Source organism: Frankliniella occidentalis, unplaced genomic scaffold (genome assembly GCF_000697945.3).
Source record: "Frankliniella occidentalis isolate FOCC.00 unplaced genomic scaffold, Focc_3.1 Scaffold44, whole genome shotgun sequence".
Taxonomy (NCBI): domain Eukaryota; kingdom Metazoa; phylum Arthropoda; class Insecta; order Thysanoptera; family Thripidae; genus Frankliniella; species Frankliniella occidentalis.
In genome coordinates, this window is record NW_026267174.1 from 1,383,464 (window position 1) to 1,401,669 (window position 18,206).

The window sequence follows — 18,206 nt, forward strand, 5'->3', positions numbered from 1 at the left end:
GTCCCCGGCTCCGCGTTGTTGCTAATGCCTAGAGGTTTTTCGCAAAAGTCAAGTTTTTGTTCCCGCGAGCAGTATTCCCCATGCTTTTTAAAATTTCCAAAAACTTCCTCACACTTTTTCCTAAACTCACGAATCATCGCCCATTCCGTGGTACGTAACTTTAGTTAACTTGGTATTTTTGACGTCAAATAAAGAAATTCGCTAAAAAAAACTATGTCAAAAGTTGATACTCATAAAACCGTTCATAAGAATAATAATTCAGAAAACGTCTAGTAAAGAGTCTAGGAATGTGTTCTATTTTCGAATGTGTGAAACTTGTGACCCCTTTATGTTCGCGAGTTACTAGAAAAAAATAAACAAAATATGACAACCACGAAACGAAAAAAAAAAAAAAAATAGTTGTGCAATGTGCTGCATAGCTATCGCGCTCGAGTTTTTGCGATCATTGCCCCTTGAATTTTACGCCCGGTATCATCGGGCCAAGACACTCTCTGCTGGACCGGTTTTAAGCAGTTTATAAACCGTGCCGAAGGGAGGGTGTAGAAACAATGCCACATTTTGTCCCAAGGTTTAAATGACTGGCGATCGTGAGGGAATACAGGTTTAAAGACGGGTCGATGCTCTGGGGCGACAGCCCTCCAGTTCTCCAAGATATTTTTGATTTTCCGAGAAGGGAAAAAAAATAAACAGCAAACGCTTGGATTTTTTGAACACTCTAAAATTTTTACTAGATAATTGGCCTAGTAATTACTTAAGTTTTGTGCTATTGTATTAATTACAGTACTAGGAAAACTTATATGAATACCAGGAAATTGAAATGGTTTAGTAATACTAAATAATGTCTTGTAAATATTAACAGCACAAAATGTTTACTCGGCAAATTCTCCATTGAAAAGTTTAGAGTGTAGTTCCATTGGATGCAAAACTGCTATTAAATTATCAAAGTTAGCCAAGACAGATGTTAGTTGGGCAGTAAAGTACTTTGTGCTAGGTACGTATCTCTGCCTGCCTACTGACTGGGCAACAACTGCGTACTCGTGCCGTTGGTCTGCCTTGCAGGCAAACAGCTCGTGCCACGCAGGTCGCAGGTTTGCTCCAGTGGTCTCCTGTCTGACTCATCTGGCAGCTTATAAGAAGGTATAGCGTACGAACAGTCCGTAGCCGTAGCGGTCATGTGCAAATTCCGTCGAGTCGTGCTAAACCACTACCGAAATAAAGTTAATCGGAAAAAGGAAAACACGGATAATTCAGATGCTTATGTTAATCACGCATTAAAAGTCTTGACGACACAGCAGGACGTACAATGAGGACACAGTTCAGCTGATAGCTGAAACTCGTTTTTAATGGGAATAAATTGTAAAGCATGCTGCAGCAATGCACTCAGTACACTGTACGCGCACTACAGGAGGTGTGTCTTGTCTCAAATGTGGAAACTAGTACAAATATTTTCACAAAGTAGTGTGCGAAATCATAGCATAACCACGCATGCCGAATCAATAAGCATACCTAGTTTCGTCTACACTTTAAAGAAACCATACATTTCCATTTACTCAAATTTTTTTTCAAAAGAAACGTAGTCGCGTCGTCAGTAGTCTGTTTGTGCGGTGCATTCGTTCTGTCCAACTTTAATGAAGATGACAATGAATGTTCGAGTTTGACAGAGTAACAATCTTCTCTATCGCGCGCACGGTGACGGTTTAGGGCGGCGACTGGGCGGCAAATGATCGAGTATAATGATCCCTGCGCACGCCGCAGCTTTTGTTTTGATCCAGCCGGTGGCGGGTGGTAATTTCACCGTAATACCATACGACCTGTTGGACTGCGCGGGTGTGATTCGGGCCGAGATTCGGACGCTTGCGAAGATGAGAGGAGCCGAGGGTCAAGCACAAACGGCGAGCGCGCGTGCAAGAAGAACGGCCAGAAACAACTACACGTGCCTGAACTACGCACACAACGACGGCCAAAAATAATATCGTAGGCAAACGGCTGCTCCGACGAAACCCCAGGCGCGGATTAAGGTCCAGCTGACAGGGGAGGCGAGGCGATGCACTGTCGGTTGCCTACATACAGGGGGTTTGTGCCTCAAATTGCCTTCATTTCAGGCGGCTGTCTAGAGACGACAGGGTGGGCGATCGCCCCCCTCGCCTCTCCCCTTAATCCCCGCCGGCGACACCCATAGCGACCTGGTGCAAACACGCGCACCTCTCTCTCTACGCTGAAGCAAAGACCCGTATCCCTCCATCACAAAATCGACGGATATTCCCAATATAGAGAAGCCCAGAGATAGTCGTCCACTTTTTGACTAACGAGTCGTCGCACGCCCATCCCGCGCCGCGGGGACCGAGCGGGGGCTGGGGTGGAGCGAGGGGTGGATAACTCTCCTGAATTGAGAGTACAGATTTCAAGAAATGAATTTGAATTAGCTTGAATTGGCTTGAATTGAATTTGAATTGGACCGAATTGGTTGAATTGCTTTTGAACTGGTTTGAATTATGACGATTTTATTTTACTGAATTAGTGTGAATCGACTTGAATTTGGCTTGAATTGACTTCAATTGAATGTAATTTGTTTTGAGTTGGAATGAATTAGTTGAATTATTTTTGAATTCGTTTGAATTGAATTAGTCTGAATTAGTTTGAATTGGGCAGAGTTAGGGGTGTACACTTATGGCAGAGGAGTTATCCACCCCTTGGGGTGGAGTCTTGTAGTAGTCTCGTAAATGGCAACGGCACCTGTCCCTATACTCCTCGTGACAGTATAGCCGTCCACTTCCTCGCTGTGCCCAAACATTGTCCTTACCCCCCCTCCCCTCCCCTCACACCCCTCGCCAGAACTCTCGAAGCTGGACGTGGATCGCAAGATTCATCGCAGGCTTACTCTTGTAAGATAGGTGCCGGGTGTCTGACGTCAGAAAGGTTTAGCAGGTAGGTACACCGAGTTCTCCCAAGCGAAGGGAGCCACAACAAGAGCCACCGAGTTGAACACTTTTAAGTGAAGAACTGTCAACTATAGAACACTCTAAAGGGCATAACCAAGCAGTTGAACCGAGTTGAACACTGCATCAGCGCACCTGTTCAAGTATTCGCAAGCAGGAACGACCCCGCTCGCTGCGCCGCGCACCTCTCCCCTCTCGTTGAACCTTCTGCGGGAGGAGGGTTGGCATTCCTCGTCATTGCCGTTGCGTGCGGACGAAGTGCATCGGCTGCCGATCGCCGCCATAGGCTCCTTGGCCACGCGCTGACGTCGGATCCCCCTGGATCCCCCGCCCTCGCACTCCTTCCGATCCCGCGCGTCCTGTCTGTCCAGCGACTCTCCGTGTTGATGACGACCGTTTCGCTTTGCTGTGACAATTACCGCAGTCAAACGACGCGACACAATTTCGAGATAGAGAAACTAGCAGCGATTTCCTCTTTTCGTCTCCAGTTTACCAGTTTACACGAGGCAGAAACGCCACTTGATGTGAATCGCGCATCTTGATGGGCACACGATCTCTCTCTCTCTCTCTCTCTCTCTCTCTCTCTCTCTCCTCTATCGCCTTGTGCCGTTGGGGTCGGAAAACTTGGCAGCACTGTCTGCAAATGTCCACCGTAAAAAATAGTCGTAGGTTTAAGAAAAAAATCTAGCGAATTTGTAAAAAAAATATACAATTGCAAATCGTAAAATTGCAAGCACCACGTATCGACTTGGTATTTCTTCACGAATAAAAATGTCGTAAATGTACAACGTACTTCGTAAAGTATAATTTACAAAATTTGTCGTAAATCTACATAGATGTTTTTTACAGTGTCGCTGTGTATCAGTTGGTATACTGTACACTACCAAATTAGCCAATTGTTTGTTTCTTAGCACCTTTTAAATGAGCTAAATTTGAATGCCTTTAGAAAAACACAAAAGTGTTCAGAGGCACTAAAATTTAGCATCTATGGGGCAGTTCAGTGCCTCTCCAGGGGTGCGAATCTTTTAGTGCCTCTGTTTAATCACGGAAATCATTCACAGGCCCAAGAGGGGTGTTGATTCCTACCTTCGTTTTTCCAGTGTTGTTGTCGTTCAGTCAGTCACCTGCTATCTAGGCAGAGTGAACCACAGCAGCGACACGCCTGGCACGAGGCATATGACATTAAATGTTGTATGATTCAGACATTCTGATGACCACCCGGTCGATCAGATCGAGCGTCTTCCTTCTGTTTCTTGCCTATCACCTTGAGAAAATCAAATACGCCGATTAGTATTTTTTTTTAAATTATTATTTTTTCTCGTTTAAATAGCGAATATGAGTTTTGCAAACTGGTTCAGCGTGGTTTCCATCATGAGTTTCTTTTCTCTTTATCCCCCCCTCACCAGCGATACGTTTTGGAGTGGATTGGCGGGTCCCCTCCGACTCTCCGGTCCCCTCACACCAAAAGCGCCACGCGCCACTACGGTGTTCTAATCACCCGCCGACCCTAAATATTATACCCGTGAGAAGTGCGCCGCCAAACCTAAAAGCGGTCGAAAGCGGTTCAAACAAGAACCAGGCTGCATGACAAGAGATAATTTTCGCCTCCTTTTCGGCTTCTCCGAACACCGCACACATGGGCCTGCGGAACGTCTTCTCGCTAATGCTCAACGGTTTTTCCGGGTTTTTGTTCTGATTTTTTTTCTACATACTCCTGACCGCCGAATAAGGCGGCCAACCCAAAGTATCCTTTCAAAGCGCAAAGATTATTAGTATTCGAATAAAATTAAAACACCTTTGTGAAGTCGAGTCTGCGGTTTATCCCTATAATCTTTTATCACTTTCGTCCTGTCGATTTCAAGGCCTGGAAAACTTCAAGGTCGCCCTGTCAAGTATACGCGTGGCCAGAGCAGACTTTTGGCGATACATCAAGAGTGACTCAGCCGGGAGTGAAACACGTGTGCGGGGTCTTTGTTAACCCCTCGTTCCCATGATTGAGGGCTCAATTCGTTCATGACTGATATGCATAGACCATCACAAATGTAAAACGTAAAACCATCTGAAAGCATAAGGAAGAGATGTGCATACCGTCTGTAAAGGCAACACACCACAATGTTGCTGGTTTGCCTACCCGATCCGCCCGTAAGGCGCCATAGCCCCCTTGACTTGACTAACCGTGAGGCCACCTGGGATATGCATAGCCGCAACACTCGGTACAATGCTGTGAAATCTCGCGGTATGTGTACACTACCTGCATCTGTATTGGTGGAACTGAAACCCTCATCGTCTAAGCACGAGTGCAGTGCGCGCGTAGTGATACCGCACTACATGCAGGCGTGCGAGCGGATTGCCTACACGGACGGGGTCATGCGCTGCCTCAGAAGCCACAAGCCTAGCCTAGCCTAGCCTGCCGACCGGTGGCGGGGCGGGTGCCCGAGGGGCGACATAAGGAAAGAGGACCGACTACATTGCGATGCGGGCGGGGACCTGCGCGGCTTGTAGATGGGCGGAGAGCGTCGGACGCCCCGCTCCCGCTCAGAGGATCGTGTGCAGAAAACACAAAGAAGAGAGGCCAGCCTCGTCTCCCTGCTCGGGTCACTCGCGCGGGTTGTCCATCTCAAGGCGCATTTGTCATCCCGGAGCAAATACAGTGGAAGACACAGCTTGAAAACTATAAGCACTGACTTTTAACGTGACGGGTAGGCAAAAGCTTGAGTGCCTGTGTATGTTATGGTCATTGATTCTGCTTGGCGCTGCCGCTCGGGAGGGCCTTCCCCCTCCACCTTATTCACTCACGAGTTCCGGCATCCTTTCCAGTTTGGCGGTAGCGTGAGTTCAGCATGCGTGCGAATTATCATCCCACACTTGCCGAACGGCTCGGCGCCGTCCCAACACTTTTTCTTAATAATATCACCCCCCCACCCCCTACTTTAGCGTATACCTTCATTGAATGAAAAAAAGTAGGGGACTATACTATGTGCGGTCGCGAGTGTGCACTTGAGGAAGGCCGACATTTCCAAGGTTAATTTAGGCCATAATATGGAGCCCCACCGTTTCGGCGTTGGATAAGGCAGAGCATTATAATTCATCCCGTTTTTTGTTCTTTTTGTTTCATGCTGGGGTCATTTTAAAAGAAACATGAGGAAAATAAAAAATATGCATGATCTATGGTGTAACAATGTGCATTACAAAAAAAATAAATCAACATGTATGTAAAATCTGACAATGTTGTAAATGACTTACAAATATTTAGTAAGATGATTTTAAGCAGGTAGGCCACATGCCACAGTTATTTTAAAATAAAATGGCCTAAGATACAACTGCACACTTTTTCCATGTCTCAGTACTCAAATTAGAATGGAATGTGACTTTCATTTATACAACAAGAACAGATAATAATAATAATAATAAAAAGACAATTGTTCAACCGGTAAGATATTTACGACTGTAAAACAATGCCTTCTTCTCAAATGCCGGACATTGTATAGGTGTGTTTATTGTATAAAAAGGGTTCATAGAATACTGAAAAAAAATGTAAGCACAGATTATTTAAAGCACTGCAAGTGGTAGAAATTAGGTCGAAAGCTTTACTCTGTTCTCTCAAAATGTCAAAGAAGATCACGCGTACCTTGATATAACTTTCATACATCTCCATAAAAAAGTTCTTGATACCATCCTCGTTTTTAGCATCATGAACCATGATAAATCTCATGCGGCTTGCAGTAACAAAGGCAGATACAATCCATTGATTAAATTTGTCAACAGATTTAAGGTACATTCCACTAGTTTTCCACATGTGCTCATCGACCAAATCAAGAGCAGCGTGTGCTACAAATTCATTGAGGTGACGATGATCTTCTTTCTGCAAATAAAATAATTCATAAGATTTTAACATTGTCTATGAAATAGATAACAATAGACGAAATTTCAAGAGGAAAATAAAACAAATACCTTCTGCTCTTTGGGAATAGGTGGAAAGTCCATTTCAAATATAGGATTATCATTGTGCCCTACAATAACAAAGTAATAGCTGTTGTTTGCCATGTTTTACCCGAGCTAAGTAAGGCATAAAATCATTAGAAAACGTGAAGTTCAACTTTCGAGGACTAATTAGAATAATTGATAGGGGCCGAATGAAGAAAAGTTGTTTCAAAACACAATTTGCTTTTTTTGGGGATACTTTGACAGTTGTAGGTTATTGTTTCTGCTTGTGTTGGAAGGGTGGTGCATTTTTGGTACTAACCTTGAAAAGCCTTCATGTCAGAATGATCTATGGGGTTCAGAAACTGTTTGAGTCTTATGACTCACTAAAAATATGATGAAAAATAAAATTTAATTAAAAAAGGCTTGGTCAAAATTTAATAGCTTTGTAATAAACTGAAAGCGATGAATGTAAATTTTGTCGCGTTGGCAACATAACGCACCTATCAAATTTCTTATCGATGTACGAAATCAAAGGCGCTGCTCGAATTAAGTAGTGTGGAGGATGAACATCAGCTGTTACGATCACAATAATAAACATGGAAGAAGATACAGAATGTGCCGCAGCAGATTGGCAACTTCCTTTGGCATTTTCGAAAAGTCGTCACTCAGAAGTTATCGAAGGTGCTACAGCTATCACACAGACATGGAGAATGAAAGAAAGGGTAATGTCCGAAGAATGTGATGGCTAGCAGCCTAACCAAACAAAGCCTCGTTGTGCATTTTCTATCTCCGTTCTTAACATTACTTCTGCTTAGTTGTTGAAATTTTGTTTTCTTTTATGGCACTTGAGTGTGTGAGGTGTTTTTTCTCTATCTTTTTATTTCACAGAACCCTCGAAAAATATTGTTTAAAGAGGGAAAAGTTCCGATTCCAATTGATGCATAAATGTTTGTTTACTTAGAACTCTGGCATAAAATGCTCTCCACACATTCCCTTGGCGTTGACTTTGTAACATTTATTACGAATTATATAAAATGTTGTTTACTTGTCATTGTCACTGTACCTTTTGAAATATTTGGGATCAAAGCGTGTAAACATAACCTCGTTTCGATAGCGTATCTACGCAGTAGGTTATGGTTCATATACTGTCGTGTTTTACAAATATCTAAGAATTGGATTATTAACTTTCTTGGAATCTTGTCTCGAAATTTTTTCTCTGTCAGACCATTTTTATTCTGTAGCTTTTTCATACAGCTAATTCTTTGAATTTTTAATACAGTTCTTAAATTCTTCTCAATCATTTTTGAATATTTAAATATAGAATGAAACAACTTAAAATTGCTTACACCCCACAATTTTATTACAGATGAAAACAGTGAGTGTTGCTCTGGTTCTATGTCTCAATGTTGGTGTGGATCCTCCAGATATTGTGAAAACTCAACCCTGTGCTCGCTTGGAGTGCTGGATAGGTATGACACTTATTTATTTTTTTGTTTGAGCCATTTGTCATACAGATTTAATAATGAAAATATATTTCTAAAATTCTAGATCCATCATCATTCAGCCCGGCCAAGGCTTTAGAAACTATTGGAGCAAATATGCAAAAACAGTATGAGAGATGGCAGCCACGTGCCAGATACAAACAAAGTTTAGACCCTACAGCAGAGGAGGTGAAAAAATTATGCACCTCTCTTAGAAGAAATGCAAAGGAAGAACGGGTCTTGTTCCATTATAATGGACATGGTGTTCCCAAACCCACAGCTAACGGAGAGATTTGGGTTTTTAATAAAGTAAGCTACTGAAATCAATATTAAAGTTGTGAAATATCAAAAAAAATACATGACTTAAGACATTATGTTTTAAAGAAATTACAGCGCCTAGAATTAAAGTTTTTAATCCTTTCCAAATTGTTTCAGTCCTACACTCAGTACATTCCTCTATCAGTATACGATCTTCAAACCTGGATGGGCGCCCCTAGTATATATGTCTATGATTGCTCAAATGCAGGTATCATTGTTGACTCTTTCAAAGGCTTTGCTGAACAGCATGAAAGGGAATACGAAGTTAGTAGTCAATCTCATTTTCTGTCCTCATTGTGCTCTAACTTAACTTGTCTCTTGTGATATTAAATCTTCAAAAACAATATTTTCTGTATCTAGGTTAGCGGAACAAGAGGTTCAGGGTCTGCACCTTGCTTCAAGAACTGTATTCAGTTGGCAGCATGTTCTGCATCCCAAATTCTCCCTATGAATCCTGATCTTCCAGCAGACATCTTTACTTCTTGTCTGACAACTCCTATGAAAATTGCCATAAGATGGTACATAAATACATAGCTCGAATTAAAGTTTCATTTTTGGAAAATTCAATAAAAATTAATTGTTCCTCCTAATTTTTAATTTTCTTTTCAGGTTTGTGTTGCAGAACTCAGCTAGGCTGGTCCCAAAAGTCAACCTAGATCTAATTGATAAGTACGTGTCATCCAATGTTTTCTATGAATCCTAATGTGGGCTGCTGTTGAGAAGACATTACCTATTTTAATTTGTTCACTTTCAGGATCCCCGGCCAACTGAATGATCGAAGGACAATGTTAGGAGAATTGAATTGGATTTTTACGGCCATTACGGACACTATAGCTTGGAACACTTTACCTAGAGGTGGTTATCAAGTATCCCTTGTTGTGTGTTTTTAGCTTGTACAAGGGATGTAATCCTGTTTTTCTTTTTCAGATTTGTTTCAGAAGCTTTTTCGACAGGACTTATTAGTAGCATCTCTATTTAGAAATTTCCTTCTTGCTGAACGCATATTGCGTTCTTATGACTGTACACCAGTGTCTTCACCAAGACTTCCTCATACCCATCAACATCCAATGTGGCATGCGTGGGACTTAGCATTAGATTTATGCCTAGCTCAGCTCCCAGGTGTTCTAGAGCAGGATCGTCCATTTCAACATTCAGCCTTTTTCCAAGAGCAGCTAACAGCATTTCAAGTCTGGCTTCACCTTGGCTCTGAAATACGTGCACCACCTGAACAACTACCTGTAGTACTCCAGGTATAAGTTTATTTTTTATTGTCATATTAATTCACTGGAACACAACTTTTGGATAGCTCTAATGGCATCTTCAATTGCAGGTATTACTTTCTCAAGTGCATCGGTTAAGAGCATTGGAATTGCTGGGTAGATTCCTTGATCTTGGGCCTTGGGCAGTAAATCTAGCTCTTTCAGTCGGTATATTTCCATATGTCCTAAAATTGCTGCAATCATCTGCTCGTGAGCTCCGCCCTTTGCTAGTCTTTATTTGGGCCAAAATTTTGGCAGTTGATAGTGTAGGTTCTTGTAACTTTCTCAAATTTGATTTTTAACTTTTTCCTTTCTTAAATTGTTGTATCATTATGTCATGATAATTATTGATTTTTTCTACTTTTAGACATGTCAAGCTGACCTTGTTCGTGATAATGGACACAAATATTTCCTCTCAGTTCTTCAGGACCTCTCTATGCCGGTAAATTGTCACATACCAAATATGTATTGATTACCCTGTATCAATTTTTAGTTAATTTTCAATAGTTTTATTATAATTTTTTTTTATTTGTGTGTTTAGAGTGAACATAGGACACTTGCAGCATTTGTTTTAGCAAGTGTAGTGAATAATTACCCTCAGGGCCAGGAGGTGGCTCTCCAAGGAAGTTTAGTCTCCATCTGTCTTGTGCAACTGTCTGACCCATCACCTTTATTACGTCAGTGGCTTGCTATATGCCTGGGTCGTTTGTGGACTAACTATGCACCTGCACGGTGGTGTGGTGTTAGAGATATAGCACATGAGAAACTATACAATCTCTTATCTGACCCTGTTCCTGAAGTTCGAACTGCAGCAGTTTATGCCTTGGGAACTTTTATTAGCTCTGTGGTTGAGCGAAGTGAGCATGCAAATACAATTGATCATAGTGTGGCAATGAAGTTATTAAACACTACTATGTATGATATGAGCCCTCTTGTCAGAAAGGTAAAGATTGCATTAAATTTCTCAACAATTCTTTTTACCATCTGTTTCCTTAAGCTTGTCCAGATATGTTTAACTGCTTTACTTTGTCTTATGTAATTTCACTAGATACCTTATAAATAAGTTATACTGAAATAATATTCATTTTGCCTCTGTTCAATTTTTAGGAGCTGATAATTGCACTGCAAGCCATGGTTAATCTGTTTGAGAAATCTTTCATATCTGTAGCTCTGCAAGAAAGTGGCCAAGTAAAGGATGGTTCAGCAATGATGCTTGTATCTGTTGCAACTGGTAAGTTATTTTAACCACACTTCTCTCTCTCTCCCCCTTTTTTTTTTTTTAATGCATGGGTTTGCTCAACAATTTTGATCTAACATTGCCAATTGCCCTGACCATGTTTTGAGGGCTACTTACTGCATTATGCTTAATCTCCAAAATTCTAAAACAGTTTAAGCTGATTTTTGTTGTGGATTATAACTTGTGTGACAGATGTGCTGTTGTCTCCTGCGGCTGGTCTAAAAAGAATACCTTCTAGAGATCGCCTTAAGATGTTATCACCTACTCCAGTCCTGCTAGATGGTGGTTCGGGAGAAGGCAACAATGAGCGTATCAAAAGAGTTTCCAGTTCAAGCTCCCTTTACAGCATGGGTGAGGACATCATAAAAAACTTTTGTGATAAGCATGTATTTAATGTCTAGTACCTTAACTGTCATTTGGACTGCTCTTGGTGGACAGTCTGAGTCTATTCTATGTAACTACTGCATTTCTTTTGATAGTGCACACATGTTTCCTTTAATTGTTCTGTGGATGTGAGTTGCATCAGTATGTTATGTAGTTATGTTTTTTATTTTTAACTTACAATACTTACTTAAAACACTCTTGGCCTTTTGTTGCAACCCTTGCTTAACTTTCTCTTTTCTTTATTTTCCCTTTTTGTTTTGTTTTGTATATAGGCGGTTTAGGCTGCAATATATCTTTGACTTTGCTCCAGTACATGCTAGGCAAGTAGATATGTTTTTTTTTGTTTGTAATCAGTTAGAGAAGGAGGAGGATTTTGCTAACTTATTCAACTTCTCATTTGTCTTCCTCCCTGGTCTGTCTACAGCAGTTTTGCCAGAAAAGAATGTGTACTCTACCCGGGCCTTGTACAAGGACTTTAAATCTTGTTAATAATCTAAGAAACATAGTTTATTTTGTATCTTTTTGTATTTTACAGGACCGGGGAGTATGGCCAATTTACCTAGTGCAGCATTTGGCAGCATCTACCAGAAACTGTGGGCTGGCCTCACAGCTTTGGAACAAGATCCTTATCCTGGTGCTAATCAAATGGCAAAGCTTGTTATAGAGTATGTTAGAGAACAAGTTAATAGTGTTCGTCATAAAGAGGTGGGTGAGACCAGGATATCATCATCTGTGTCTCTTCCTCCTTCACCATCTAGTCGGCCAACATTTTTGACGTGAGTTTCTGAATGCAAGAATATTTCTTATATTTTGAATTGGTCTGTGCAGGATGCATGCTTGGTACTCTGTACAAGTCTTTATCAACTACCTGTGTGTTCTTTTATCTTTTTAGTGGAGAGTCTCCTCCGACAAGCGGATCAACAACCGATCTGCACCGCATTGCCTCTAGGCCAACCTATTCTTTTGGACGTCCCAGGAAGACTGTACCTAACACTGTATGCTGAATTAGTTCAAATTTTCTTGATGTCTTTTCTGTTTTGACTTTTAATGTTTACTTAATGTCCCCTTCAATTTCCCTCAGATCTCTGAAGAATCAGATGAATGCAGTTGGACAAGGAAATTACATATCAACACCAACTTTGTTGAGTGGAGTTGTAAATACTTTGCTCAACCTATTATGAGATTGATAGAAGATACTGATGCTGAAAGTGACAAATTTTATGAAAGAGAATGGAGGTATGCAAAATCCATGATAAGACTGAGATAAAGGTTTCTTCCAAATATAGTACTTGAAATGAAACAAGTTTTTCCTCCCTAATTAGGTATCTTAGGAATGCCAATATGAGGGCCGAGGCAAAAGAAGAGCAGAGAAAACTACCATTGCCACGAATAGAAGAAAAGGTGTTCAGTTTACGATTTAATAATGTTCCCAATGTGTTGTTATTTCAACCATATGAACCCATTATTGTCATTGCTGGTAAAGATTCAGTTGGGTAAGTAAGGAAGAAAATCAACAGTAATTAACAGTAATGAATCTGACGACTGCAGTGTACATTTTTCTCATGCTTTTTCTATCTTAATTTGTTTCAGACTATGGGATTATTACACAAATACAAGACTGGCATTCTTACCAAATACTAGTATCAAAGGGACAAAAACTCCAGTAAAAATTACTGCATTGGACCTCATAAATCCACATGATGTGTCGCTTTTGCTAGTTGGTGCTGATGATGGATCTATTCGCCTTTGGAACCATCAGTCTGCATTGCATGGCGTTGCATCATCAACAGGTGGACTCAGTCTTGTTTCTGCCTGGCAAGCCTTAGCTGAAGCACAACCAACAGCAAGAGCACTGAACGGTGGGTGTAGTATTATTAACTCAAGAATCAATTGTCAGGGAAGTGAGGGAGAAAAACTTACCCCAAGCTTACCATTTAGACTGATTATGCCTTACTCATGTACTGTAAATTAATTTGGAGTGAATCAGAATTTATACTTTGATCAGTTAGACACATGATCTACTTTATTTAACAGAGAACTTAAAGCTTTGTCAATCTAATGTAGTTCTTTTTCTTTTGCTGCTTGAAGGAGTGTCGGAACATGGAGGGAGATGTAAGTACAGTGTAGGCATGGTAGATCCTTGTTCTTAATAACATTTGTACATGTAGTGAATCAGTAAATTGGTTCAAGGGCATCTAAAATTATGCTGTTACCCCCCAAAACCAATGCAGTCCTGTTTGTTAGATTGTTGTATTGTTTCCCAATGATCATCTCCTTGCAAGACTGTGAAGTAGTAAGGGTTCATATTTATATTATGTGACCATTAATTGGCGTTTTCACCCCCTTCCCCTCTCTTCTCCACCTCCTCTTCCCCCTCCTCCCCCCATTTTTCTTTTCAGTCACCAGTCACATAGTATGGGTATGACCCTTTTGCGGAACTCCAGCAGAAATCATTGATCTGTAATAATTTATATCTGTCTTTCTTTTCTTATTCCAGCTTCTTCTGGCTTAGTTGTAAGCTGGGAACAACAAACACTTAACATGGTTGTTTCTGGAGATGTCCGTGTTGTAAGACTCTGGGATGCCAATCAAGAATTACGAGTTAGAGATATACCAACTGAATGTGACAGCTGTGTGACAAGTCTATCATCTGGTTAGTTTCCAAGGCTTGAGTTAGTTGTATTAGTTCCCCCCCCCCCCCTCACCTTACTTTTCTCTTCTTAATAAAATACTTTTTCCCACAGATGGCCAACTTATAGTGGCAGGATGTGGAGACGGTTCTATTCGTGTATTTGATCGAAGATTGAGCCAAAGTGATGCACGTGTGCTTACATGGCGGGAACACAATGCTTGGGTAGTTAATTGTGCTCTTAGAAATAACACAATTATCAGTGGAAGGTATATTCAATACTTGAATTGAAATTTAAAGCTAAGCATCAACACTTTCTCAAACAATTTCCTTTTTTTTTTTCAGTGTCATGGGAGATGTTCGTTTCTTTGATCTGAGGCAGAATTCTTCACCATCTGTAATTCATACTTCGCAAGAAATGACTGCCATGGCCATCCACAAGCAAGCCAATGTTTTCTCTTGGTGAGAATGCAATGTTTACCTGTACAGATTCTGATTGTTTTTGTTTCTTTTTAATCCCTTTCAGTTTTAACAAGTAATATTTTACTTTGTCTTTCACAGCGGCTCCCTAAACCAGCTGTCAATGTACACCCTAAAGGGTCATCACATAAATACCATCAAGCACCATGAAGGATTTCTGGCGGGTCGCATTGAACCTGTTTCGTGCCTTGCGTTTCATCCTCAGCGTGCTGGATTGGCTACAGGCTCTGTTGATGCTTCGGTCTCGATTTATTCTGTTGATTCAAAGAGATGACATACACATTTGGCAGCTTTCTAGCTGTCACCAGCACTTGCTGTAAATAAAGTGCATATGTCCCTCTTTAAGGGTCCTCTCTTATAACTTCAACTCATTTCAGCTTGAGGATTTGGATTAAAACGGATGTCTGCAAACAATCTGTGATGATATTTTGTTGTTTTTGTGATTTGTTATGAGAAGGGATCACATGTTACGGCGAATGTCCGGCGGTTGAGAATCTCGAAATTCTCCGGCCAAAGTCTGAATCGCCTGAGAATCGCTGTCGAATTTACGTCGTTCGCCGGCTACCGGGCATTCGCCATAACACATACACGTAAGAAGTGTAAAAAGCATTATTTGTATTTAGAAGCAAGGAAACATGTCTTTGTTTGTTAAAATTTGTTTATAAGGGCTGATAGCTCTTTCATGATACTTACTATGTACACTATAAAATGTGATGTTGATGTATGTTGTAAAATTTTGTACATTTTGTCTGTATTCCTGTACAGAGATTGTAATTGTTTTTCATATTGCAACTTTAATCAATAGAATACTTAATGGATAATAGCCAGTGGTTAATTTTTGCAAGCGGTTTAGTGAGGGAAAACTAGATGTAGGGAACATTTTTATCTGCCCTTTTCAAGGATATGTAAGATGTTCTGTTATGTTATATAATTGTATGATGGGTCCTCTTGTACAGTGTTAACTATGACAGTTCCTTGAAAATCGATGACAACTTATGCATTATGCATTATTTTTATGACAATTATATTTTATGAAATGTGCTATGTACATTAAATATGTTTTATACATATACCATATTTTTTGATGAATAGAACAAAAACTTTGTTGTGTCATACTGTTAGGGTTATCATGGAGTTCTTACATTTTTAAGGATAGTTGTGATGTCCCATAATGTAACACCTGCTTGCCATTAGAACACTAATATTGCGTGCCACATTTACTATAAGCCACTGGAAAGGCAAGCAGTGTCGTGATTGGCTGTGGTTCTGCTATACTTGCATTTAGTTAGTGCCTTTGTCATCAATATGGATTGTAACTTGCCTTTTATTTTTAATTGTTTACCTTCTATTGATGTGATTTATTTAAATTTGAACATTGGAAAATTTAGAAAAATATGGCATGAAAAGTTTGGTTAATGCTTCCAAGAAGTATGTACTGTGCAGATTTTGGTCTGTGCCCATCTGAAATTGTTTGGTGACATGTCCTTGTTTATGAAACAGGCATATTCCTTTATTCTTATTCGGAGATAAAAACATCTTGTTTGAGTGTTGATTCATTTTTTTTTTTGGAGTCATAACTTTATTTTACTATCGTGCCTGGTGTGATTTATTTTATTTTCATTTAAAAGTAGTTGAGGAGCCATGGTATAGTGATGTTTTTTTTCTATTTTTTCTTTTACAGTAGTTTAAGCAAGGGCTTTTAAACATTAATTCTCTTTTGATTTTTCAGTTTATGAATATATATACTGGCGTATCATGCTTGAAATATTGTATCAAACCACACCAACCAAGTTATTTTGGCTGGTTCAATGTTGATTCCTCACAAACTTAGAACTTGGGATAGGTTTTTTTCAAATTGCATAGTGTTGTTCTAGTCTCATACATAATCATCATACATCACTAATGAGGGTTTGCTAATGACAGACCATCAAACTTGGGTGGTAGAGAAAATATCTATCTAAAATATTTCTTCATGCCAACATGTGCCTTCAGTTTGATTATACTATACTTGAATGTCATAATTGAGAATCAGATGCAGTTCCTTAAATTGCAGAAACTGATATTGTTTTGTATGTACTTAGTCATGCCCGGAAGCCTACACAGGTGAAGCTTGAATGTCATATTGCTGGCCTGGAAGGTTGATGTAGTTGCAGTAATTAGAGACTAAGTAGAATTATTTTAAGGCTAGAACTTTGGCAGCTATGTTATCAATTGTGTCTGGAATGTCAATTTCAAGCTATGGTTTACTTCAGTTTTCATTACTGATAAAGATGGGGAAGTCCTAGTCTTTCTGTTTAACAGTTTTTGAATCATTTCGTGTTAAGATTGAGTCATCAGGTACAATATGGATTTAGATTTTATTTGTGCTCCTCTGAGATAGTTTTCATAAATCAAAATTTGAATTCTGATTTTGACTTATTTTTATCCTTTCCATTCCTTCATTTTGACAACTTAGTTCTGAAGACCTCTGGTGGTGTTGGCGTGTGTCTACAAGCAACACCCTCCAGAGCCCTGGAATGAGCGAGCCCGGACGCTCGTTTCCAAAACGTGGTGTGAGGTAGGGTAGGTAGAGGTTCTGTAAAGTCTCTCGAGCTGGGAGTATCGACGGTCTACCGGCCGCACGAGGCGGCGCCGAGAGCCAGCCGGGCGCTCGCGTCTCTCTCGCACTCGCCGCTGCTAGATACGTCTGTCTCTGTCGCCCCGACTGAGCGTCGCCCGCTCAGTCACCGGCTAGTGAGCTGAGCGCAGTTCGGCTCACTAGGAAACGAGCTGAGCTGCTCTGAGCCTATGCCGGGAGGTGGCGCGGCGTCGCATGAGCGTCCAGGCTCGCTCATTCCAGGGCTCTGACACCCTCCCCACGTTCTTCAACACAGCACCCTTCATTTTTACGTCACTTCTATGGTTTTGAAGACACAACCCATTGATACTCCAGTGTGGGGGAATAACTACCGGCAGGGATGTGCACTTGTGAAGCTCATAGTCTTAGCACCTTGAACAGCTGCTGTGACAAGCTACGCCACCTACTCCAGTAGACTTGTTATACCAGCTCTCGGGGTGAGGGAGCATCTGTCAGTAATCTCTGCAGCCGATCATTTTGACTTGCGGCCGTTGTTAGGGGGTGGAGGCAGAAATGGGAAGGGGCCCAGTGAAGGGAGGGGCAGAGAAGAGGTTGCAGGAGAACGGGAGGGAGACAGAGCGAATGCTACTGGAGTGACTGGAGGGGAGAGAGAGAGAAAGAGAGGAGAGGAAAGGAGCAGGAGGAGGCAGGGAGGGGTAATCGAATCGCAGTGTGGAGGCGCAGAGGTGGGGTCGGAGGACCCGCGGTGGCGGGGAGAGGTGCGGGGGAGGAGGAGAGCGGGCGGGGCGGTAGTCCTGGAAGTGGGAGGTGAAGGGTGGGGAGAACAGGTTGGGGCCGCGCTGGCCGAGCCGAGCCGAGCGCCGAGCCTCGCGACTACGCTGCCGGTTCGCCGTGTCCCCCGTCCCGCTCCCGCCCGAGTCGGGGCAGTCGGCTCTCCGTTCGGTGGTGTTCGGCCCGGCCAGCAGCGCGCACCCCTACCC

General features: G+C 41.4%; 2 protein-coding genes across 6 annotated transcripts; one reads left to right on the forward strand and one right to left on the reverse strand.

Moving 5' to 3' along the window:
- Positions 1–6,102: 6,102 nt before the first annotated feature.
- On the reverse strand, positions 6,103–7,169 carry LOC113211976 (probable trafficking protein particle complex subunit 2). Its single transcript, XM_026430542.2, has 3 exons — positions 6,888–7,169; positions 6,565–6,798; positions 6,103–6,458 (listed from the first exon to the last, which is right to left on the reverse strand). Exons 1-3 carry the CDS (start codon positions 6,978–6,980, stop codon positions 6,360–6,362), a joined length of 426 nt encoding a protein of 141 aa, XP_026286327.1. The 5' UTR covers positions 6,981–7,169; the 3' UTR covers positions 6,103–6,359.
- A 220-nt stretch (positions 7,170–7,389) lies between these two features.
- On the forward strand, positions 7,390–17,056 carry LOC113211956 (regulatory-associated protein of mTOR). Of its 5 annotated transcripts, XM_026430514.2 has the most exons (24): positions 7,390–7,582; positions 8,227–8,329; positions 8,409–8,650; positions 8,777–8,923; positions 9,020–9,177; positions 9,269–9,328; positions 9,414–9,514; positions 9,587–9,909; positions 9,990–10,184; positions 10,286–10,360; positions 10,460–10,861; positions 11,026–11,149; positions 11,348–11,506; positions 11,812–11,859; positions 12,075–12,315; positions 12,432–12,534; positions 12,621–12,775; positions 12,862–13,032; positions 13,130–13,398; positions 13,628–13,651; positions 14,037–14,192; positions 14,284–14,437; positions 14,514–14,630; positions 14,730–17,056. In XM_026430514.2, exons 1-24 carry the CDS (start codon positions 7,457–7,459, stop codon positions 14,920–14,922), a joined length of 3,846 nt encoding a protein of 1,281 aa, XP_026286299.1. In that variant the 5' UTR covers positions 7,390–7,456; the 3' UTR covers positions 14,923–17,056. The 5 variants fall into 5 exon arrangements, with proteins under 5 accessions (XP_026286299.1, XP_026286307.1, XP_026286315.1 ...); XM_026430522.2 differs by lacking the exon at positions 13,628–13,651; XM_026430530.2 differs by lacking the exon at positions 11,812–11,859.
- The last annotated feature ends 1,150 nt before the right edge of the window (positions 17,057–18,206 follow it).

Excerpts from the sequence above, each read along its gene's own strand:
- LOC113211976 (XM_026430542.2), bottom strand. The coding sequence starts at position 6,980 with ATGGCAAACAACAGCTATTACTTTGTTATTGTAGGGCACAATGATAAT. Across the intron at positions 6,799-6,887 it reads CTATTCCCAAAGAGCAGAAG|AAAGAAGATCATCGTCACCT; the intron begins GTATTTGTTTTA and ends TTTTATTTGCAG. Across the intron at positions 6,459-6,564 it reads TGTATGAAAGTTATATCAAG|TATTCTATGAACCCTTTTTA; the intron begins GTACGCGTGATC and ends ATTTTTTTTCAG.
- LOC113211956 (XM_026430514.2), top strand. The coding sequence starts at position 7,457 with ATGGAAGAAGATACAGAATGTGCCGCAGCAGATTGGCAACTTCCTTTG. Across the intron at positions 10,361-10,459 it reads TTCAGGACCTCTCTATGCCG|AGTGAACATAGGACACTTGC; the intron begins GTAAATTGTCAC and ends TTGTGTGTTTAG. Across the intron at positions 14,193-14,283 it reads TGTGACAAGTCTATCATCTG|ATGGCCAACTTATAGTGGCA; the intron begins GTTAGTTTCCAA and ends TTTTTCCCACAG.